Raw genomic sequence first — 25,355 nt, 5'->3', positions numbered from 1 at the left:
TGTAAGCTTTATGCCAATTTAAGGAAAATAGAACACATTTTAAAACTTCTTGTCCTCCACTGTGTCTTTAAAATCTGTGCAGTGAAGTCTCCCAGTGACCTTGCTCTGGGATGGATATTCAGACACAATGCAGGGCTCTCAGCAAGGGCACCACGGGCTCTTGAGGCCAGATAATTCTTTAATGGAAGGTTCTGGTATGTGCCCTGTAATCTGCTGAGCAGCATCCCTGGACTCTGTCTACTAAGATGCTAGCCAGTCGTTCCCCAGTTGTGGCACTGCCAAATGTCCTAGGGGAGGGAGACAGAACTCCTCATGACTCTAACATCCAGTCACTGGAAACAGTAAGCCCCAGAGTCACATTTTTCTAATGTGTTAATCTGAATGCTCAGCTCATGCATTTTCAGCTTCATTTTCTGATATAACCTTTTTGTTGTTGTTGTTATTTTATGTTTAGGATGTCAGGGGATTCAGTAAAATGTATTTCCTATATTATTAGCAAATTTTAGGCATCAGGTATTCTTCCCGCTGTCCTTTGCAGAGAACTCTCTAGTCTTTTTTACTTGCTGGTTGATCTTGTGAGTGACTTCTGGTCCTTCTAGCACAGAATCTGAAGAATGCACCTTTACAGCAGACACATGAGGTCATGCTCATCTTCCTAGAATGTCTGCTCTCGGTATGAAATCGTGGGGTGACTGAGGTAGGGCCACAAGAAAGGAGGTGTAGGGGGGAGGAAAGGAGGGATGGGAAGAGAGCAAGGAGGAATGGGGGTCTACTGTTGTAAGTTTCTGTGGCTATCAGAGCCACAGAGGGGAAAGGCTGAATTGAATGTGGTTTATTTATTTATTTATTTATTTATTTATTTTTTAAAGATTTATTTATTTATTATGTATACAGTGTTCTGCCTGCATGTATCCCTGCAGGCCAGAAGAGGGCACCAGATCTCATTACAGATGGTTGTGAGCCTCCATGTGGTTGCTGGGAATTGAACTCAGGACCTCTGGGAGAGCAGTTGGTGCTCTTAACCACTGAGCCATCTCTCCAGCCCGAATGTGGTTTATTTTTAAAGCCCTTAGGGAGTGACCTGGCCGGGGTTGATGGCAGCCCCTTCTCTTACTCTTTGTTGCCACTACAGTGGGTTTCAGCCTAACATTGAGTTGTTCTGTGCAATTGGCTTTCCTTGGGAGGCTAATGCTGTACATAGTTCTCAATTGGGGACTGCTGTGTCTCGGTCTGTTTGTTCTGTTCAAAGTCCCCAAGACTGCGACCTCCATGGGCATCATTGACCAAATCCCGTCCTGCCTACTTCCTTTCATGAGGCATCGATGTGCTAAGTGTCTTCCTCAGAGTCCACTTGGGCTACAGGACTGTAATAATCATTCTGACATTTGTCAGGGGGTCACAAGGGGAAAGGTGGGCACAGGCAACGGTGTCAGGAGATGCTGAGGAGACACGTGTGCCGTGAAACCCTACAGGTGTAAAGCATTTATTGGCTTTTACTCAGTCCTGAAGAAAACATTTGGTAGGCTTCTGAGTGTTTTCAACAGGAAGGCGAAATCTTCTCTGGATGCAGGATAAGATGAAGCCCCATTGAAAGCTGGGCAGGTGGGCTAAAAGAGTTACTTTTAAAGCCACCAGTGCCTCGGCTCCCTGTGACATTTATTTTTCTATTGATTCTGGTATTTATATTTCCATGGTACATCAACTAGCCTTTGACAATGTCTAGTCTGTTGACCTTATCACTTGACCACCCAATGGCACCACTGCTTACCAGAGAGAGACAGCCAAAGAAACAATGACCTGAATCACCCTGAGCTGGGACCAGGGGTGGGGTAGAGGTGAAGGCTTAATGTGAGAATCAACAGCTCATGACAAGGCATTTCTGTGTCTCATGACTTCTGAGTGGCCCGTGTGTGAAAGGCTGGCCTCTAGCTCTCTCACTATCCCAGGAAGTGACGAAACTTTTAGGAGGCGGGGCTTAGTGGAAAGCAGTTAAGTCACCAGGTGTGACTTTGAAGGAAAATGGGGACCCTAGATTATCATCTGTCTTGCTGCCATAATGTAAGCAGGCTTCCTCTGCCACATCCTGCAATAATGTCCTGTGCCTCCACAAGGCCAAAGCACCTGAACCAAGTGACCACAGGAAAGGCTCTGAAACTGTGGGTACAATAAACCTTTTTTTTAAAACGTTGCAGATCCCCAGCGTTTGTCAGAGTAATGGAAAGCTGACGCAGCAGTAAGTGGAGGATTAGAAGGCACTCTGCAGAGCAATGGTGGTGCAGGAACCCCCAAAATGACCCCAGACTTGAGAGATCACAGCATCTCAAAGCTAGAAGGGGCCTTTCAGATCAGTGTTGTCAGGAGGCAACAGAAATGGAATACTGTGGACTGAGGTGAAAGGAATTAGAAAGCCATGATGAGGCCATGGAGATGGGCACCCAAGTCAATGGAAGCTAGAGAACAAGGTTGTGGATGGCACCAACCCAGGGCTGCAGCGAGCTCAGAAGTAGGAATCAGAGCATCTCTGCTCGAAGGAAGGACTCTGCCCCCAAGAATGTGCTCCGCTCCTCTTCCTGTCCTTCAAGACTCAAGTCTTGGGAGAAAGGACCCACCTTTGTACAGAAATCTCATGGGTGCCTGGGCTTTTGTAGTGGGCAGTGGGTGCTTGGAACTCCTTTCTGATCAGATCTGCACCAGTTACTGAAGTGGAAATTCCCAGGAGAATGAGGATGCTTTTAGGAAGCAGGCATAGATGGTGGGGAAAACACCTGCTGAGGTCCACAGAGACGTCACGTAGTTTCAGCGATGCTTTTAATAGAAACGAGTTCTCGCTCCTGTATTTTCCACAAGCAACATCACACCATCTGCCTGAAGAAATCACCAGCCGGAGGGGGAACACAGTGATGTGTAGGGCTTCAAGTGCCACAAGAGCTCCAGGGATTTTCAGAGACGCTGCTCTTTCATCATGGGGAATGGGATTCAGTCAGGGAGCCAGGCTTCCTGGGTGACAGATGCACCTGGTCCTAATGAAGTCAAGAAAGGCAGATTGTCCAGGATTTGGACAGATCTGCTGGGTAAGAAGCTAAACCCACATGCACACACTGAAGAGCTGTCAGAAGGTGCTCACCAATCCAGAAACACCCTGTAGGTACTAGGTGGTGTCAGATCAGTAAGGTCAGAGGACTGGATGGGTACTGTGCCTGTCCTATAATGCAGGCCTGGCTTTATGTCAACTTGACACAAGTTAGAATCATCTGAGAGGAGGAACCTCAACTGAGAAAACCCATCCAGAAGATCAGGCTGCAGGTGGACCTGTAGGCATTTTCTTATTAGTGGTTGATCGGGGAGCGACCAGCTCATTATGGGTGGGGCCATCTCTGGGCTGGTAGTCTTAGGTTTTATAAGAAAGCAGGCTGAGCAAGTCATGGGGAACAAGTCTGCTTGGCCTCTGCATCAGCTCCTGCCTCCAGGTTCCTGACTTATTTGAGTTCCTGTCCTGGCTTCCTTCAGTGATGAACAGCAATGCTGAAGTGTAAGCAAAACCAACTCTTTCCTCCCAAGTTGCCTTTGGTGATGTTTCATCCTGGGTGATAGTATCTCTAAGACACCTAGGAAGCTGTGAGTGGTCCTGGGAACACAAAAGTAGTAGTTTGGGGTGACTCTCTGTTCAAGATCAGGAGTTAAGAGACAGGGCTTGGTTTAATGCAGACAAAGTAAGTGATAGAGAAGATATGGGATCACCCAAAACCTAGGTAAACAACATGCAGTTTCAGAATAGGCATGCAGAAGCCAAGCCCTTGGCTGGGACCAGCTGAGCCCTGCACCAGAGCTAGCATGATGGGCAGATATCTGAGCTCCTTCATGCCAGTGTGTTTCCAAATATCGGCCCAAGCCACCTTTCTCCTCTAAATTTTAATGTTAAAGCTAAATAAATCATGCTGTGAAAATGAAAACAAAACCCCCAAATACATTTAAGAAAATCATGACAAACTCCCAAAGCACATAGAAAACTCAGACTTGAGCTACATTTCAATCTTGATATCTCAACAGAAAGAGACTCTGGGACTGGAGCAGCATAATCATCCTCATCAGGACTTACGCACTTAATTACAAAGAAACCCAAAGCTAATAATTTCATGCAGTGTTACAGCCAGAGGAGGCTGGTTACCATGGAAATCTCACTTTCATTTTCTTCTTTTTCTGAGCATATTTATGTGGTAGAGGAGGAGAAATGTAAACATGACAGAAAGATCAAACAAGACACGGCACAGTTTGCTGTAAATATTTTACATTATTACAAGAACAAGGTAAAAAGCGGCTCTGCAGACCAATGGATGGTAATTGGTCTCTGGCAAGAGAAAAGAAGGCTGTCCAAAAAAACGGCCCAACTGTACAAAAATGATGATATTGTGTTTTTAAAAATGTAGAAGGCAATTTTCAGAACATTCGGCAATGTTAGCCATTCAAAATTCAAAGTGTATTTCATCGAATGTAAAATCTAACAAATAAATACGTGTTAAATACAGATCTGAGAGACAAATGACCAAAGGTAGACAACGAACTGCTCCACACACGTAGCTGTCATCCATTTTCAGAATTGTTTACAAAGCCAGAAAAACCACCATGGACCTGGAACATATGTTTTACACTTGATATTTTCAGAAGCACCCGATTTCCAGTGTTTCTTTTATCCACTTCACAAATATATTATTTTCAAATAACAAAAGAAGATTCAAGGTGCTTTAACCTGATATTAACATGGCCATTCATTGGCACCAAAGAAAACTGTGAACCGAACACAGGGGTGCTTGTCTCACAACGCTGCTTGCAGATGGGACACATAGACAAGAGGTGACCGAGGGCAGCCTTGCTCCATCAACACGAGTTCATCTCCACGTAACAAGCAGAGAAACCAACTCAGGAAAGTATTTCTCTCCCTGCTCTCTGTGCTCCCATGCTGGGAAAATGGCGGGGGGGGGGGGGGGCTGCAGCCCACTGAAGTCACATGGGCTGTGCACCAATTGAGTATTCTGTGGTTTCTTTCTTTCTTTCTTTTTTTTTTTGTGCTCAGTTTGCTTGGATTCTTGAAGAAGTCAGAGTAGTTTGTGGGTCTCTGATGCTAACTTCTGTTCCCTTGTATTTTTACGGATCTTTAAACCTGATGTGGTTGCATGGCTATGCTTTTGGAGAGTTCTGGCATTCTAGAGCACTCACCAAAAGCACCCAGAGCAGACTAAGAAACTCAGACACCAACTACGATGCAAAGTGAACAGGATGTGCACCAGCACTCGCCCCCACTGTCCTCAGCTGCTCAATCACTCATTCACTGACGCACAAAGAAAATGTAAAACCTATAGGCATTTATACCTAGAATCTACAGGGGTTTGTAAGGAAGCTGATTCAACAGGCAGCCTGGGTAGCCTATGAGCGAGGATGATGATGGAACTGTCCCACAAGAACTACGTCCACGTGGAGACCTTGTGCACAAGATAAAGCTGGGGAGCAGACCTTGTGACAATGAAGTGACATTCCAGGAGACAAAGGGCATCTTGTGTCTCTGGCCACTTTGGCCATGCATTTGGAAAAAATGAGCTTCTTTTATGTTTTATTGGATGCTCAGAGCCACTTGACTGTGAAGAATACCCATAGTAACCCGCTGAAGCTGGATGAAACCATCCCATTGACACTAAGTAAAAAAGCGAGCTCCGCTGGGATGTGTCCACATCCTGTGCACTGTCTGTAAAGGCCCAGGGTCTAGGGAGGGATGGGAAAGTCTCTTCTGTTGGAACCTTGCTTTTCTTAAGTGTTGGTTTTCTGGTTGCTGCTAAAGGAGAGCAGCTACAGCTAGCCTGGGATGGGCTCTGCTAGCCTGGGATGGGCTCTGCTAGCCTGGGATGGGCTCTGCTAGCCTGGGATGGGCTCTGCTAGCCTGGGATGGGCTCTGCTAGCCTGGGATGGGCTCTGCTAGCCTGGGATGGGCTCTGCTAGCCTGGGATGGGCTCCGCAGCACCCGGGGCTAAGTTAAGCACAGCTGTCCTCTGGGTGAGGCTCAGGCTTGGTTCCAGCCTCGGTGTTTGCATACACTAACTAGTCTGGCGTGTCTTAGGAGTTGGCAGGCATATTTTCCCCACCGAATTCTTTGTAAGAGGAAAACCCTTAGAGAAAAGGCATGGAATGCTGAGCTACCACAGGGTATCGATGATAGCAGCTGTCTGAGTCCCTCTTAGCCCCTAAGGGTTTGAATATAGGGCACTGAGAGACCTCCCTGGGCCTCCAGGAAGACAGGGCTCACGTTTTCTTCTATAATGATTGTCAGGCAACTCCAACACCTCAGGGTGATTTGACAAGTACTTCGGGAGGAACAGGAGTTTGGATTCATACGTAGCTTCTTTTCACACTTGGGTTCTCGCTGTGCCCACAAGTGGCTGTGCTGTGTCTCTTACAGGGTTCTGTTGTTTGCTCTGGTGGCTAGAGGAGGACACCTGGCTTCCTACTAGGCCAGTCTAGAATCTGCTGGGTGGCATTCACAGCCTACTTATGTGATGCTACAGAAATTCCCAACAAACAGGGAAAGTGGGAATGTCTGGTTTTCCAGGGAGGTGCTTTGGGAAACTATGAGGAGAGCTGATGTCTTCATACAATGTTCTGGGGTATCTACTCAGGCAGACTGGCTTACTTTGAACCCTCAGAGTGCTCTCTTAAAGTTTTAGAGGATCATTTAACATGATATAACTTGAAGAACTTAGACATTGCTCTTAAGAAGGGTATAGAGGATACAGAGTGTATTAGCCTGCAGTAGTGTGTGGAAGAACTGGATGTCCAGGGCTTTACTGTAGAGTATTCTGTTCCACTATGTCTTTGGGGGTGGGAGGTCAGCTTACTAGCCCAAAACAATAAGGAAGCCTTCAACTTGGGCACGCCCACTCACAGTAGTCTTAATGTCCTTAGAAAAAGGTCCCTAAGCCTTTGCTGATAAGGCCGCTCACACAGCACCTAAGCATGCCATCTCTACAGGCCATCTTTACTCTCGGGCTGACTGTGCTTGGACTTCTCAGAATAGGTCTGCACATCCCTGTGAGGCAGGGAACCCCTGAGAAGAGACTCTTGGGCTTATAAGCCAATGAACAATAAAGAAGGCCTTTCTCTTCTGGGAAAGAGAAACACTGCAAAGCCAAAGATGAGAAAGGATGGTAGCCAGCAGTCAAAACCAAGTCTGAAGACCACACCTCTTAGCACTGCTGGACCTGGTATGGCAGACGGGAGGGTAACGTTCTGCGACAGGACTATTACTGTCACCCAGCACTCTGGTCGTCTGTGGAACACCTGCATCTTACTGGCTTAACGGATGTTTGGGTACATAGTTCTGAAGTTCAAAAACAGATGGTGGATATTCTTGTTTGAGGATTCTTACAAGCTTGCTAGCAAGGGAGCTAAACCTGCCGTGTTACAGTTTTCCATTAATGAAGTGAAACCCAGAGACATCCCGACAATTTCCTGTAGACCCTACGCTGAGGTGTGCTGTAACTCGGGTTCCCAGTTTCCGGTGCACAGGAGATGGCCTTGACCCCCACCTCTGTAGCTTTGCAGAGAAAGCGGCCACATTCCGAGGCAGTGGGGGGCATAAGATAGACAGACAGTCTACTCAAGCCCTTCAAGAAACTGTTGCAGAAGCCGAAGGGGTGCTCTGTTTGGTACTGTTCAGAAGGAGGTGGGCTCCATGCTGCCAGAGCTTGGGGCTTTTCCATGGGTCTCACTGATATTCTGACTGCCCTCTGTTTTCCCAGACTCCTTTGCTGGATGCCCACTTCCTTACCTGGCTGAACTGTGCTCTGCCTCAGAAGGTCTCTATTTCTCTCTTTCCCTTAAATGTTACTCGTGGAAAGTCAAGAAACACGGCTCCTTTCCCAACTTTCCTGCTGCTTTGTTTCTCTTCATAGAGCGCAGTACAGCAGGGCCCCTCAGCAGGAAACTCCAGGAACCATTTAGTTCCTTACTAGTGGTCAAAGGTGTCACGAGATGATGTACGGTCTCATTTAGGAAACCTCAGCACAAGTTAGCTTCCACTGCATAAAAAGATTCCTAATGAGACGTGAAGAATCAGTGGCTTCCGCCGAACATGCACTGATAACTAGCGCAAGTGTAAAGAGGCACTGACTACTCTTTCAGGACTGAGCACACCAGTTTTACTGGGTGGGAAGATGGTGAGTGGAACATCTCACAGTGTCAGCTCTGGATGGGGTACCAAGCAAGCAGCTCCTGCTGCAGGGAGTGGCCCTGGCACTGGGGTGGGCTCCTTTGCAGCTTTGGGGTGGGCTCCTTTGCAGCTTTGGGGTGGGCTCCTTTGCAGCTTTGGGGTGGGCTCCTTTGCAGCTTTGGGACTGCTGATCTGGTCTAGGTTTTGTGGGAAGGGTTTGGCACCTGGCAGTTTCCTCGAGCTTCCAGGCTGCACTCTCAGTCCTCTCCACTTTCTCCACCTGCTCCAGGGAACTGGTTCTTTCCTGTTTTGCCTCCCTGCATGCTGCCTGGACAGCTCACTGGCACAACCACTGTGCCCCTACTCTTGGGCACTGTAGAGGGATTAAGAATGTCACAGCAGGGTGTTTTCCTACTGTCCTAGACTCTTCATGCCTGTCAGGATAGAGGCCAGGATAGGCTGGTCCTGAATTTAATCTTTGAATCAGTAGAGGACAGTGGGGTGGTTTGTGGGGATAAGGGTACATTTCTCAAACTGACTTAGGGAGATGATATATAGTGGACTATCTGTATTTGAATGTGACTTTCAAAGGAACATTTAATGGGAACTTAAGTCTGTATCAGTGACTCCTTGTGGGTGATCTTGCTGGCTTTTAAATCAGGGTCTTTTTTTCTTCTACAGAAATGAGTGGTATTCTGCATTCTCAGAAAAAGTACACAGTCAGACTTGATATCAAACTAATAAGCCCAGAAAAATATAAAGTAAAAATCTAATTAGAACTGTGATATTTATAGTAAATTAGTTAAAATGAGGTAATACTTTGATAGTAAACTCTCCTGCCAGTTTAATGATGGATCTTCATGTAAAAATCTTCGATTCCATCTATTGAAGACAGTGACACACACAGGGAAATGTGTCTCTGCAGCTCTTTCTCAGTGGTGGTGCTTTTTTGTATGAGGGCTCTGATCTCCAAATAGGAAAGTCTGTCTCCCCGTGACAATCACATCTACTGACAAGAGCCATGGCGACTGCCAATGGTGTGACAAATGGAGTGTGCTGACAGGGAGAGGGCTCAGGCAGACAGTCCCTTTCAGATGTCACTCTTGCTTCAAGGACACAGAGCTGTACGACAGCGTACACAGTGTATCAGGATGATGTTCAGGTACACTTGTACAGCAACTGATAATCACAGGGATCAGGAAGTGTGCCCGAGACTCCTCTGACCGTGACACACAACACAGATCTGTGCCGCTGCAGCTGGGGTGCTCACTGCCCCCCCCACCCCCGAGTCCTGGCTCGTAGCACATATTGCAACTAAAATGCTTGCTTACCAATAGTCTTGGTACCAGCACTGTGGAGCTGGTCAGTGAAGCTAGCTAACAGAAATAGTGACTAAAAAGGAAACTAATACAATCTCAGCTCTAAGAAATTCTGTTTTCTAAACAACTCTGCCTGCAGTGGATACCATCTGTGAGATACCCACAAATGGTTCCAGGCTGTATGGTGTCTGTGAGAAGGTGCCAGCTGTGACTGGGGAACTAACTCTACCGTCCCTGCTGTCTTGGAAAAAGGAGAAAGAATCACGTGGGACATCTCCCTGTGGACCTCGTAGCAGGAAGGGGCTGAAAGAAAGCCTCATAATCCCTTATGGTTTTCCTAAGAAAATGGCTTTGGGAAGAAAGCTTAGGTCACACAGGATACACAAGGACTTGGCAGAGAAGTTTTCTCTCTCTGAAAAACAATGAACCACCCACTTCTCATGAAAGCTTCTTGTGATTTAAGGTAGGAAAATGCAGATGGGAAGTCAGACTGCTCAGGTTTACCAGCCTCCCCTTCATGCCCAGATGGCTGAACTGAAGGAATGCTGAGTGTAGCTGTGAGCAGGGCTACAAGTAACTCCCGGATAACCCATTAGGGAAATAAAGATGTGTGACCACATTCAAGTGCGGCCACACCAGTGGGAATTTTGGGTACCACCTGTTTACTATTATTACTTAACGAAACAAATCATAGAATTCTGTGCGTTTCTGCAGCCTCTGTTCCCTAAATCAACTTGCAAATCAGAACTGTATTTATATGTGCACTTTTTGGGTATGGATTAGCCTCCTAAAGTACATAATTCCAATAATTATCAGTGACAGAAGGGATGAATAAATTATGCTTCAAGCATAACAAAATTAACAGTAAGAATGTTTTTGCATAAGCTTTTCTTAATGCATGCGCCTATGTTAAATTTAATATTCTATACGACTGACATGATCCTGAAAGGCTCCCGATGAGTTAATCTTAAACTGTACCTCTGCCTGCTCTGGGACAAAGAATAAAATAGAATTTAAATGCTGCAGATGTCACGATGTTTTGAAAAGCCTTTTTAATTTAAGCAAAGAGTTTTGATGTGAATTGCAAATCCCAACAGCCGAGATGAGTGAAATTATCAATGCCATGTTCTCTTTAAAGCAGAATGCAAGGATTAAGCTTCGGGTCTTGTTCACAGAGTTAGAGCCAAGTCAGTCTCCTTTCCGTGGCCGGGAGTGTAGTTCTGAGAGGCTGTTCTTTCTTTCTTGTGGACAAAAATTGTATTATAGACAGATTCACTTGGAAACCCTGAAAGGGAACGTCTTATCTCCGAGGGCCGGCAGATGCCTGGAGAGCAGCACAGCACCGAGTCTGAATTCTGGAGTCTGCACTTGGGTTTCCCTGGTGTGTGCCATGACGAGGGAGCTAAGCTTGTGTGTGGTGTCTGACCTGCGGGAGCGCGGTGGGTGCCGATGACGGGGCTGCTCTGTGTGGGGCAGTGTACTGCTGTGGGCAGGCTCATACGGCCTTTTCTTTAGTCTGCACGTATGATCATTACATGCGTATAAAATGAGCAAGGAGGGTGGAATGACAGATACGAGCCATTCTTCTCTTCAGCAGCCTCCTTTGTACCCTTTAGAGTCTGGTCTGTGCTCTACACAGCCCGGAAGGGGAGGGACTTGCCATCATGAGCTCTTCAACACAGACTCGAGTAGTCCCTAAAGCGATGGCTGTCTGGACCCTGGCCTGAGGACTTAGTGAAGGCTTCCGGGCCACATCTTCCCCTGAGTGAGACTATCCCCCAGACACACTGATCCTGAGACAACTGTGGATAGATCATGGGGAAGTTCCCTGCACACAGCTAAGATTCACTTCAACCAAATCTTAGACTGAACTGCCCTACACTTGATACACAGGAGACACCTTTAAAGATGTGTGTGCTTGCATACCCATGAGCTATCAGTAAGATTTCCGGGTACTGCCTTTAGATGAAAGAGGAGACGGAAGTGTGGGTGCCCTAGGGTTTCTTCATTGACATTTACTTGATTTCTCGTCCATCTATTTCATTCATAGCTACTGTGCACTTCAGTAGATGTATGTGGATGTTTGTGGATGGGAGCCACGGTTCAAGAACTGGCACAAATGACGGGAATTCCATTCTGGGTTGTTCCCTAGGATGAAGGTACACGATTAAGGTCATGCTGTTCCTTCTGCCGACCTCAGGATCTCTCAGAAAGTCTCCTCTGGACTCCATGAGCTCCTGAGACATGTCCTGGGCTTCGTTAGGGAACTCAGACCACAGATACAGTGTACTGTAAAGGTGCAAGTCTGGAAGGCAAGCAGGCTGTTGTTTTCTTCCCCCTGTCGGGCACTGGCTAGCCGCTATCCCCCAGCCTGCCCTCCTGGTCACACACTTCTTGTCATCCCTGTCCTCTGCAGTGTCCTGCGGGAGCTGCTGCCTCCACACTGTGTGCTCTCTGGGAATTTTCCATGCACCATTTTCTGCAGCCTGGACTGAGGAGGTAAAAGACAAAATAGCAGGGGTGTGATGTTCTCCCCGGGCTTGTTCTGACAGGAAAGAAAAGAAAAACCCTAGGAGGTCCAAGTAATTCCCAATATATGATTATATTTATAGATACAATCTCGCCTTGGCAGAGGAGAGAGCCAACTGTGGTGGGAATGCGTCCTGCGAGCATGCGCTACCAACGCTGTTTATAGCACCAACTGAGGAGGGCCTGTGGCAGAAGACAGTAGCCCACGGGCTGTGCCTCAAGTAGAAAACCTTGGCGGAGCATCAGTGGTCCTAGGCATGAAAACATAGGCCTTTTTATCTTCTCAGTTAGACCTGTGCTTTTCTCTTTACAGCGGCCTCACACGGTAGGGTTCTGTGGTTAGCTAATATGGCCCTGGGTAGGACTGTTTATTTCTTGAATAAATTTGCCTTTAACATATTTTTAAAGTGGAACGGACTTTAAAAAACCCGGTTAATAAAAACCATAACCTTCCAAGATGGCTGCAGTAAGGTGGTGTAAGGTCGGGGTGGCTGAGGACAGAGTCCTGCAGGTGAAGTCTGGCCCTGGCCGGCACTATGTGATTTTCTTCTTGATGGCAGTGAGCTCTTTGTGAAGGTCGCTGAACCGAGGGCGGTTCTCAGGCTTGTAATCCCAACACTTCATCATGATTTTAGAAATCTCCTCTGGACAGTTCTGTGGGGCTGACATCCGGTATCCTGAAGATTCAAGAGAAGAGGAGAGAGCTCAGAAGTGGGAGACACACTCACCCGGGGCATTCTGCTGCTTGTAAATGTTAGTGCCCTGTGCTGGGAGTGCGATACACACTAAAGGTCTCGGTCAGTGTCAGGAAACCCCCAGGTGACAGCGTGCACCACTACAGAACCAGGGACGTGGCGGCAAGTCTGCAGTGAGCTGCAGCACATACAAATGCACGTTCGCGCTGCTCTGAGGATTGGCTTCCAGAAGGATCAGATGTAGAGAGGCTGGAGAAGGGGGTTTATACGCTCATTCGGCAGTGAGCTGAGAAAGAACCATTTCCATCCTTCACAGGCTGCTGCCTGGCAGCACTGGGGTCCTGTGCCAGGAGGTGTGTGTGCAAGGATGGAAGGCAGGCCACCCCCCCACTCGGGCTACCCAGGGCAGGCAGGGGCAGTCATCTGAGCAGGACACTCCTCTCGTTGGAAACTGTGTCCTCCACGAGCATGTGCGGAGTATGACTGCCACCTAGTCCCTCCTGCCTCTATCAGGAGTACCACAGCATCTCTCCACATCACAGTGTCTCTAAATTCCTTCTGGAAACTACAAGCATCTCCACTTGAAGTGCTACAGGGACTCCTCTGGCATACACCGCCACTCTGAGGTGGTCTGCTGTCTTTCACCTCAGTGGGGCAGGATACAATGAGGTTCTCTCTTTAAAGAGCCGAGAGCCCTGCAGATGGACCCAATCTCCACACACTGTGATACAGCAGGACTGGTATCCACACAGCTCACACTTAAGAACCATGCGATTATGTTACAAAACAAACGGCAAAAGAAGAGACTGTTTTAAATAAGTTCACGATTGTGTTGGCCACGTTCACAGATGTGCGAAGCTCCACATCACCTATGGCCCACGGGTGGGACGGGCTTACAAGAGTTTGCCTTTCTTCTGTCGGAGCCACAGCATCCATGGTACTTACTGGGAAACAGACTCCTCTGACATTTTCCCTCTTTACCGCACTGTGACGCTTCCCTCCCAATCTGGAGTGCAGACACACTCCAGGCACCGCTGTCCTGGCGGACGTGACCATGACACACCCAGGCCTTGGCTCACCTCTTTCCACCTGCTCCCGGGCCTGCTGGTTTGTCATTCCAGGGTACGGACAGACTCCTAGGCTGAAGGTCTCCCAGAGGAGGATGCCAAAGCTCCACACGTCACTTTCAGAGCTGTATCTCCCTGGAAGGGAGAAAATGGTCATAACCAGTGAGTCAGTGGGACAAGTAATGACTCTGGCTGAGTGTCAGCTGCATGCTAGCATGCTGGGTCTCCAAAGGATTGCCGGAACTACATCCCATTCTGGTACTTGTGTTAATTCCAAGCCTAGTAATGTTAAGAATTAAATGGAGTCTTCAGGAGGCTAGTTTAATCAAGTGAACTATCAAATGACTCTCCCCTCTCCCAATAACAAACATTCAGCCAGCATGCAGGCTTACTTCCCTGTGGTATCTGAAGGAGACGGCTGGTTTATATATAAGAAAATATAAATTTGCACACATCAGTGCCTAGGAGATTAAATAAGCTGGTTTCCTATGGTCTGGTCTTCTGCCTGCATTGTTTTCTTCCCAGTAAAATTACAAACAAACTCAAAGCAGTAAGGAAAGTTTCTGAACTTCGAGTTTTTTACTCATCACTGTTTACAGATATCCTTACATGCTTAAAGGTCTCATTTTCGCCACTGATAAGTTTCATTTGCAGAAAATACGTTTCTCTATGTGGTTTGAATAGAGTGGAAATTAACAGAGCTGGCTGATAAAAACAACTTCTTCAAATTACACGGTGCCTTGTTTTGTCAAGATATCTCGGTGCACCTGTTTTACTGAGCCACAGGAGCTGAACTCTTAGGGGTTTTTTTTGTTTTGTTTTGTTTTTGTTTTTTTTCCGGTAGCCTTCAGCAGAAGCACAGAGATAAAATCCTACCAAAGATGCCTTCTAGAGATGTATATGAAATCAGGAAGGAGCAGCAGAAACATCCTTCCCAGTCTCCCAGACAATATGCACTTCTGAGACTTGTCCAGCACAGGGCATATGCACACTGTCACAACTAAATGCCACCTGCAGAAATGTTAAGGCCTTTTCTTTCTGCTTTTTGAGACAAGGTCACATGTAGCTTAGGCTTGTCATGTAGCCCAGGCTGGCCTTCAACTACCAATCTCCTGCCCCTACCTCTCTGTGCTGGGATTACAGGCATGTGTCACCATGCACAGCTTGAAGGTTCTTTGGATCATAGCATTTTCTATCCATCTGCTATCCCAGGATTTATAAATGCCACTCTGAGAAAATTGTCTTGTTCCTCTAAAAGAGAACGGCCTCTTCCCTTTCTTGAAGAAAGGAAAATGGTCAGAGAGTTTGCCTGCGATCGGAGGGACTCTCAATCTCGAGCCCTCACTGATCATCAGCTCCAGCTGTGGAAATTAGCTTCCCACTACCGAGAAGGTCATTATGGACATTCCCTGTGCTGTTGGGTAGGAAAATTACTTTGTTTCTCTACACAGCAAGTCTTTTCATGAAACTTGTCCAGTGGCTAACGGTTGAGGCTAATTTGTAAAGAAGTTCAGCTCTGTAGACACATCTCTTATGCTGTAAAGCACTGTTTGGTAGAGATCAAGGAAGGTGCTCTGTATGTAAACAGATGACACTTCAGAAAGCCTGCGGAACCTACCCAACCTTTGAACCTCATTTTGGAGGATCATTTTGACACCGCAGAGTAAATCGGGGCAGCATTTTGCTGCTCTTTTGCTGAGCTGACCCTCTCGGTACCCTTCTGGAGGAAAGGCACTGCAATTTGCATAACCAGAGAGCAGGAGCCATCTTGCCCAGGACCTTTCGCTGACAACATAACTCAGGAGAAAATGTTGTCTCCTCCTCACTCCTGAGGCTCAGGGGTTACAGCACGCGGAGAGGAGTTTCTGCTCAGTTACATTGTGAGCACCACCTCCACCCTAAACAATCAGGTGGGAAATGGTTAAGTTTTTAAATAATTTCTGAGATTATAATTACAGCATTTCTCCCTTCCGTTCCTCTACCCAAACCCTCTCAAAAGCCCCTTCAGACTCATGGCTTCTTTTTTTACCTAGTGTTATTGCATGCAGATATATATATACATATATATATATATGTGCATATACATCTATGTTCCTAAGTATGTACCTGTTCAGTCTATTATTATGTTACGTGTATGTATGTTTTTAGGGCTGACCATTTCACACCGGACAATGAATTGATGTGCTCTTCCTGGGGAGGACCTCCTCTCCCACTCTCTGCTGGGAAAACTTCCAATAACTGATAAATAGGGGCCTTTACTTCTTAGTTGGAGATGAGTCTAGTACCGTTCTTTATAAGCCTAGTACTTCCGTGGAACACCGGACTGAAAGTGGAAGGATATCGTCTGAGTACGCTGTCATTTAGTCCCTGGGGAGTGTTACGGTTTAAGTGTGAGATGTCCCCTCTAGGCTCCTGTGTGATCCATTAGTCCCTGAGTGGCGGTGCTGTTTGGGAAGGTGATGAAGTAATGAAGCCTTGCTGGAGGAAGCAGGTCATCGTGGGCAGGTGTTGATGCTTTAGAGTCTGGCCCTACTTCCTGTTCATTCTGTTTCCTGATGCAACATGACTAGCCGGCTGCCTGCTGCCATGTCCTCCCTGACATGAGAGACTCTGTCCCTCTAGAAATACGAGCCAGAAGGGAACTCCTCCTCCCACCAGTTGCTGGTGTCAGGGTATCTTAGCCGAGCAAGGAGGAAGACACTGGGCTAGATAATCACAAGTACAGGGCCGAGAAGTGTTCAAGGACAAGATGGGAGTGTGGAAAGGGGGACAGGTGTGGGTGAGGGGCCCTTAATATTGCCTGATTCTTAAAAATGTTTTCCATTAAGTAACACAGCTTAACCCAACAGACCTAAGCCAGACTTCAAGGGGGTCCTTGGACAGAGGATCGTTTTTTATCTCCCCGACCTCTTCATGAGAGATCTGGGCATTATTTCAGCAGCCTGAGGCAAGAGTAAAGGAAGGGATCCGTGGAGAAGAAAGGGCTCCTGCATAGGAAGTCAGTGAAAACTTGAAGTATGACAAGAAATAAGGACTTTCATGAGGTAACACCCTCCCCCCGCCCCCTGGTGCTTCAAAAGGCAAAAACACAAACACTGCAGGACTCTGGAGCCAGTGTAAGTCTGTGAGAGCTACCACAGGCAATCGGGTGCCCCTGAGGCTGTCTTTCTGGGCATTTCCTCCTGGACTGGACAGTAACTACTACACCATACTGTCGTTACCTGTACAGTGTCCTCCTCCTCCTCACTCGACTGCGTCTTACAAAGTCTGTGTCAAGGGCAGCTAAAGAAATGTCCCTCATTGTCAACCCGAAGGCTTCCTCCATGTCCTTTTCACTTAAAACACATCTGTCTGGTCCATGTATCTGGAGTCAGTCCTTAGGTTCCTAAATACTTTAGTGAGGTTAGTATTCACTAAAGCACACCGTCATCAAGAAGTAGATTTTTACTAGCTATGAGCACTTAGGCACAAGAAGAAAATCTAGTCACAAAGGTTTTTATTTTAACAAATGTTTTCATCTAAAACACTCTGTACAAATGCAAGTGTTACAGTCTCATCTTTCATCCTGTGATTTTCCTTTACTAACATAGCCCACAAGGAATAGTACCCACCTCAGAAGAATGCTGTAGGAAATGACAGGGATTCCACTGAACCCCAGGTTGGTCTACAATGACCAGAAAGCTCACAAAAGCCCCTCTTGCTGGCATGAGGCACCTGACTCAGCCTGACAAGTTTCCAAGCCAATTACACTCAAATCTTTACCTAGAAAGAAATTTGGTGGTTCCTCAAGAAGTTAAACTAGTTTATACTCACATAATGGGCTATTGGGTACAGAAAACACCATTGTATGAAGTTCACTATCAACCATGACAGACACACAGACAACTGTGTGATAACATGGACCGACTCCCATGTGTTGTCCTCTGCCCTCCACATGTTCACCATGGCATGTGTGCACTTCTCACAAGAGAGATACGTAAAATTTTTCAGTGGACAAAAAAATAAATAAATAAATAAATAAAAAATCCTTGGCCTTATAAAAGACGATACCCACCTCTCTCTTTGCTCAAGATTGATCTAAGCTCCAGAGAAGAGGCTGAGAGCAGGCTCCCGAAGAGCGAGAAACTGAAGACTTGACTGACACTATTTACTTTAGATGAGATGACTGGACCAATTATAAGACATTCAGACTAATAGTCCTGACCCTCAGCAACACCTGACATATAGTCAAGTATCCATGTACAATATGAAGTAGTCTCAAGAATGATGTCTGTGGTGATATATTGTGTACCCTAATAAAGCTTGTCTGAGGATCAGAGGACAGAGCCAGCCACTAGATTAGACATAGAGGCCAGACAGTGGTGGCACACACCCTTAATCCTATCACTTGGGAGGCAGAGATCCATCTGGATCTCTGTGAGTTCAAGGCCACACTGGAAATAGAGCCAGGCAGTGGTGGCACACACTTTTAATCCCAGTACTGGGAAGCACACAAGCCTTTAATCCCAGGAAGTGAAGGCAGGGTGGAGAAAGGTCTATAAGGCATGAGGAAACAGGAACTAAAGCAGTTCAGCTGAGACCCTCAGGGTGAGGACTCAGAGGCTTTCAGTCTGAGGATTCGTGGAAACAAGATCAGCTGAGGAGCTGGCGATGTGAAGTTGGTTGTGGCTTGCTCTGCTTCTCTGATCTTCCAGCTTTCACCCCAATATCTGGTACCAGGTTTTTTATTAAAAGACTATCTAAGAGTCGAAAAACAGATGTCTAATATGAAGGTAATCATTCTCTGGACACTAGGAATTCTCAGATGTCTAGTCACGCTCGTTGACTATTTTAACTGAGCAATCTCACATGTCTGAACACTTAGTCTGTGACTAAGAGCAAGGGAAGAACATTTACACTTGATCCGCGTTGCCCTTCAAGTAGTTCCAGCCTGGATTCTGCTCTATCCCTACCAAGCCTCTGAGTGCTTTGTGCTGATGCAGGCCACTTTTACTACCAAAAGGAAAAACAGGGTCCATTCATACCGTAATTAAGAGCTTCTGGTGCTGTCCATTTAATGGGAATCTGCTTTAAGCCAGAGGATGAATATATTCCGCCGTCTTCTTGCCGAGACATTCCAAAATCACTGATTTTCAGAATATTATTTTCACCTACCAGGCAGTTTCTTGCAGCCAGGTCCCTGGGTTATAACAAGATACAGAGAACACCCATTAAAACCAGCTGAAAGCCGCTTTCACATTTATGACTTCCACACTTTGCATTTTCACATCTGCAGTGTATGTATAATGAGGTTAAGAATGTTTGTGATTTACCAGGCTTCCCATCAATTCTGTCATAGGTAAAAATCACCCAAGAGAACATTTGCATATGGAGCAGGCCACATGCTAGTTTTCTCCGCACCAGCTAGATTTCCATTTAAATAGAAAAACCCAGCTTCTCCCTTAAAAGAGAAAGTCACCGAGGAGAGGCTAAGAGAGTTTGACATTGTTTCTATGTTGACTAGCTCCCCCAGGGCAGCACAGCCCAAGAGCTGCTGGGATAATGGACTGTTATCTGCACTCTGCAAAAGTGACTCGGTCACGTGGTCACGTGTGCTGCTGGATCCGTGCAGTGGCTAGTGTGGCTAAAGTAGTGGTATGTGGCAGTGGGAAAAGGCCGTCTCTAGAGCTTCCCAAAGAAGGAGAAAAGGCTGAGGGGGTGAGGAAGTGGGCAAACTCTTCTTCTGCACCCGGGACAGACAAAAGTACAGGGTGACTTGGGTCTCTCTCTCCCTCCCTGTTCTGCTCATGCTTCATCATGGCCTGGATTGTAGTTAACAGAGTGGGGTGCCTTCCCTAAGTCCAGTGAAGAAGGAGTGCATGCGGATACCAGATCCATAGATAAAGAAAGTCATGAGTGCGGGCATCACCAATGATGGGAGTTATGCTGTACGGATATAAACATATGTAAAGGGACGGACTCACAAGAGGGAATCCAAGGCTAGATAGGCTTGTAGGAAGGCCTCTTAGATAACTGGTATTTAATCAAAGACCTGAAGGAAGGACATGTGTCATTCATGTGTGGCAGAGCTGGTTTCCTCCTAACATCCCTTTCTTCCACTTTAGTAAAAGAACCTGGAGTTTAGCTGAATGTTTTGCCATATGGTTTAAACATGAAGCAGTTAGGTGTGGCTGTGCTGTAGGTGCTGGCCAATGAAACAGCAGCATAAGAATTCGCTAGTGTCCAAGCAGTTGTTCTGAAAGCAAGGAGATGGACTGTAGCTCTCTCCCTCCCTTCTGCTAGCCTGAACACGGACATGGAGGAAGGCGTGAACAGAGAGGACCTTGCACAAAGAGGAACCATGGCAACCATTAGAGCAGCAGGCAACCAGGTGCCTGGATACTTAGGAGTTCTGGGGAGTTGATAGGCATGTTCTGTGCTTGGATTTGTTAGATAGGAGAATTCTTAAGCTATTTAAGTGGTTTTCACTTCTTGTCTGTGTATGTGGTTATAAGCAGTAAACACACTGGTAAACTTGGATTTAGATAATTTGAGCGCTCTATCAACTGTCTCAGGCCAAGTCACAAGAGAGATCTAAGAGAGAGCTATAGCTTTCAGATGGCATTTGAAGGTATGGGATTGGAAAATGCACACACTGCCAGTGTAGAGAGATGGAAGGTGGCATTCAAAGATGAGGCACCATGCACACTGTGGTCTAGGGAAGGGACAAAGAAAGACTACTGTGGCGGCACAGAGGGAGCCCTACCTCCGTGTTAAGTGAAGACAGCATGTCAAGGAGGAGCACCGATCCATGAGCTACTGTGGAGAATACAAGGTCAGATTGTGAGCTGGCCACTGCCAGCATGGGCTAGGGCGACTTCAGAGAAGTGGTGGCCACAGTAAAAGCATGACCACAGTGGACAAAGAGAAGGAGAGAGAAGTTGAGACCTCTGCTGAGCACATTTTCTGTAGAGACAGAAGGGCTTCAGCACTAAGGGATACCCCCACCTGGTCCAATGCAGAAGCCTGTGTGTGTGTGTGTGTGTGTGTGTGTGTGTGTGTGTGTGTGTGTGTGTAGGTTGGGGTATGATGGAAGGAAAAACGACATCATGGATATGAGCTCTTTAAAAGCACAGATGACCCCTGCCACCTCTTGCAATCTCAGTTTCGATTCCTGATGTTCAGACACGTATGTGGTACACAGCCGGTGCTCAGAAACACTTCATGAATGGATACCATCTGATAGAAATGGTCCAGGCTGAAGGTATCCATTCTGGTTTGTCATTTGAAATTATTTTCTCCTGAATAAATAGTTGGTTTCCTTTTTTCAACTGGTTCTTATATATTTATCTTTTGGAACACAAAAATAAGAATTAATTTTTGGAAGTCTTGAATCATATTTAAAGGTGTCTTTTGAAATGCGGTCTCACTAGGCCCTGGCTGGCTTTGAACTCATTTTGATCCTCCTGTCCCAGCATCCCCAGGTCAGTGGTCCCAGGCATCTACTATCATGCCAGGTAAGTCTAATTTGTATCTTTAGCAACAGACACAAACATCCCACTGGTGATGCTGTTTCCTAACAGTGTTCAATTAACCTCACAATTATGATCAGAGAAATAATATTTTCCCTTTTTAGCAGGGAACTTGGCTGGTTGTCCCTACAGCCATTCACAAAGAAACGTGAAGCACTTTGCTTTGCTGATTGGCTGGGACTAGTTTTATTCATCAGATCAAGACTCACAATGGAGAGCCATGGAGGAGGCCCAAGTTAAAAACTGAATCTGACTCACCGCCCAGCTTTTCAATGTGGCAGCTCACCATGCACTCCCACGGGGGAGTTTACTGCCAAAGTAAGTGACAGTGAATGGCTGCTTTATAATTCACTTCATCTGTAGGAGGCTGCTACCCATGTTGTCTTGGGAACTCCAGGTCTTCCCGTGGTTGGCCATAATACACCCCGGTTCCACTACCTATTTGTGCAGCCTTGTCAAACTTGGCCACGTTTTCCTTATCTAACAAATATGACGCGGCAGGGTTAGGAGGGGCAGTGCTTATAAAGTAGCAGCAATACAGGAAGTACAGCAGCAACTTCCAATAAGCTACCGTTGTTATTTTCCTTGTTTATGGGTTAGTAGTGTTGCTGTTACAAGAAGCCCTGGGACCACATATGGAGATCATTTTGCCAAACAGGTCAATATCAGAGTATGTCATGATCACAGAGGAAAAGGGGCAGCCCCTGAAGCAGGGCTGTGTGGGAGACTGTAAGACAGTCTTGCCGAGATCTAATCAATAATGTCTACACGCTTTCACATGGTTGACATTCTCTTGAATTACTGAAAGAATAAAAACATTGACTCTCTCATCTGGGTGCAGACCTGGTTCATCTGGTTTTGGGGTGACACTGCGGGCGCATCATAGCTGCAACACTTCCTGGCTGTACTGTAACATGACATACGAAGCAGGATCCAGAAAGGGGCTGGGACTTAGATACTAACCAGATTCAAATCAGGTCATGTGATATCACTGCATTAGATTTCACCACTCCCCTCCTTCCCCTTTACCCTCTGGGGATGAGGAGGACATTTTTCTAGTACCTTCCTAAGTGTCATCAGATACAAATCTGTTGTTAGTAACAGGAGATGGTCTGTTGGTGATTTCTGAAAGGCTGTGGCTATATTTAGTTCAGAGAATCTACTTCTAATGTTACTCTTTTCTTGTTGTTGTTTTTTAAAGCTTTTTTGTTTGTTTGTTTTGAAGAGGACAAACAACACTTTAAATTCTGGATCCAGACAGTCTTCAATGAAAACCCACATCTTGTGGCTTTGGTTCTATCACGGCAGTAAGCCCATAATGCATCTGCCCGCTGATTATACTAAAGCGTCCAGGTGAGCTAGGCAAACAAACACCAAGATTTCTCCAGGTTCGTGCATATGGATTCCAGAGTGCGATAAAAACTTGGGGAGGCAACACAGGAGTTGCCGCTCCCTTCTGCTGGTTGCCACTTCTTTGGCAGCTTCCCCCAAAGCAGGCACAGAGTAGACACCTGAACTAGCAACGGAAATTCCAACAGAAGCTCCGTCCTTCTAACTCGAGAAACCTACAAGATGATACCTACAAGCCAGAGTGTCGGGAAAATGAGTGAAGAACCAGAGGAGAGGCTCACCTGATTCATGTGTGAGCAAGCATGCTTCACATGAACCATGTGTGAGTACACATGCCTCAATTGAAGCCCTGAGTTATTGTTTTGTGGGACATACCCACACTCACTTCAACTAAGGCTAATGGACCTGGCTGCCTTAACAGCAATCAAAGGCAGAATTTTAGACTGGACTAAACAACGTTTTGTGGCAATAATTTTGTTCTGTAGCATTCTATATGGCAGAGACTTCGAGTGTACACACTCACAGTATCAAGACTCAATTCAAATTGCTTAATGGTCAATTTTTTTTCTTTAAGAGATGGGGTTTCTGTGTAGCCCTGGCTGTTTTGGAACTCACTCTGTAGACCAGGCTGGCCTTGAGCTCAGAGATCTGCCTGCCTCCTGAGTGCTGGGATTAAAGGCATGCACCATCACCAACTGGTCAATAGTCGGAACTTCTAAGTGTGGGAAGGGTTGTAATTCATTTGGTGGCATGTAAAAACTGCAAGCTACGAAGGCCTTTAGGTTCATTCAACAGCACCCTACCCAGGGTCAAGTGACTGATTCTAGCTTCTAAAGGTAAAGGGGAAATAAATTCAACAAATACCAATCCTGTGACAACCAGAGAGAAACACACACTTGCATGGAAAGGCAGGAATTCTTAGCAGAAATTCAGAAATATTTAAAAACCAGAAATATTACAACTTGAACATACAATATCTGAAAACAAACCCAAACCCAAGGCTTGACAGGTCAGGAGTGACTAGTCACAGGATTCAATATACTCCAGACAAACAAACACAGAGCAGCCGAACTGGAGAAAACAGGAAAATGTGGACAGGGTTTCAGGGAATTGCAAGATAACAACCAAAGTGTGTAAGTAGAGAGAGGAATGACAAAATAATATCTAACGGTCAAACACATGTAAGTAGATAAACAATAATGAAGCAGAAATTTTATTTGAAGAAATATGTGTACATATTCAACAATGTTTGTGATATCCTATGAGATGAACTCCATACTTGGCACATTATTAGTCCAAGAACTTGGAACTAGACAGGTCATAGGCTAGCCAAATCCTAACCATTTATCATCTTGCTCATAAATTAGTACATCTTTCAGTCCTCAGCAGAGTTGTCTTTTTGTAGTAGATAGCAATCAACACGACGACCCACAACTGGCCAAGGTGCAGAGAAAAAGAGATTGCGGAATGCTCAGGCCCAAATGGAATATCTTTATCCCCAAACCTCGGGATCTTTGGAGGGAGGAGTAGAAAGAGTATAAATCCAGAGGCAGTGAATGACTACAGAAAACAGTGCCCTCTGGACACAGGAGGACAGCTGCACACATGAGCTCACAGCAGTTATGACAGAATGCACAAGACCTCCGAAAGTTATAGACATTGAGATGGCATACATAAAATGAGTATATTTCTTAAAAACACAACTTGCCATAATCAACATTTGAAAATCTCAATAACTTTATCCCTGCCAATAAAAATCAACTTGGTATCAAAACCTTCCCCAAATTATGCTCCAATGGTTCCATTAGTAATTTCTTTCTCATGGAAGAAATAACATTAGCCTAACTTTGGAAAAATATAGATCATTGCCTAAATCATTTTATGGGGACAACAAAACTTGAAGATAACATCTAATGTTATAAAAAATTTCCCACCTGAACATACAAAGCCAGATATTATATATCCCCCAATCTTTGCAAACCAAATGTAACCACTCACAGACCCACACACAATATCATCCATAACCAAGTAGGGATTATCCTCACAATGCAAGGTTGGTTGACTATTTGAGTATAATCAAATGTTACTAGGTTAACAGACTCCAGCAGGGAAAGTGATGATTCCTTCTGATACTGAAGCAGCAGTGAACCAAAGTCTACATTCACTTAGGATTAAATGGTCAGCAAAATAAAAATATTATCCAAGCTAACAAGGGACTGAAGAGAAAACTGATCTGCTAATGTCAGGTTTAAGGGTAATGGATCAAATGATCACTGCTTCTACTAAAAAACATTTTCTTTTAAGTAAGACATAAAAACAAAAGCAAAAAGGGCTAACTTTTGGAAACTAATAAAACCATCTCTATTCATAGATATGTTTTTCTTTAAACATAGAAAACCTCTGGTAACTTCTATGACAGCAGCTTTAAGCAATAAACTAATTTAGCAAGATTTTCAGATTAAAGTATTCCATGCTAGCAACATAAAAGCCACCCACAGCTTTTCACACAAAAACATCGTGATGGATGGAGACTACATCCTGCTGTAGTCTGCTGTAAATGTGGCAAATGACAGTGGACACAAACTCGTGAACTGTCTCTTAGAGCAAACCAGAAACAGTGGGCAAGGAGGGGTGTCTCAGGAAGTACAGGTGGCATTGGGAACCTATGTTGTTCCTGTTGATAGCAGAGCCCA

General features: G+C 45.8%; 1 protein-coding gene across 6 annotated transcripts in view; it reads right to left on the bottom strand.

Annotated features, from left to right (window-relative positions):
- Window positions 1-5,049: 5,049 nt before the first annotated feature.
- The window catches only part of Fer (FER tyrosine kinase), a 373,761-nt gene continuing 353,455 nt past the window's right edge, over window positions 5,050-25,355 (bottom strand). For all 6 annotated transcript variants that reach the window (XM_037210166.1, XM_037210165.1, XM_037210164.1 and 3 more), the window contains 3 exons: window positions 18,826-18,980; window positions 13,814-13,936; window positions 5,050-12,716 (listed from right to left, as the gene is read on the bottom strand). In XM_037210166.1, coding sequence (XP_037066061.1) covers window positions 12,574-12,716; window positions 13,814-13,936; window positions 18,826-18,980 — 421 coding nt within the window. In that variant the 3' untranslated portion in view covers window positions 5,050-12,573. The remainder of the gene's footprint in view (window positions 12,717-13,813; window positions 13,937-18,825; window positions 18,981-25,355) is intronic.

The sequence above is a fragment of the Peromyscus leucopus genome, chromosome 13, assembly GCF_004664715.2.
Source record: "Peromyscus leucopus breed LL Stock chromosome 13, UCI_PerLeu_2.1, whole genome shotgun sequence".
Taxonomy (NCBI): Eukaryota; Metazoa; Chordata; class Mammalia; order Rodentia; family Cricetidae; genus Peromyscus; species Peromyscus leucopus.
The sequence above is the reverse complement of the archived record's forward strand: the minus strand, read 5'-3'. Positions and strand labels throughout refer to the sequence as shown.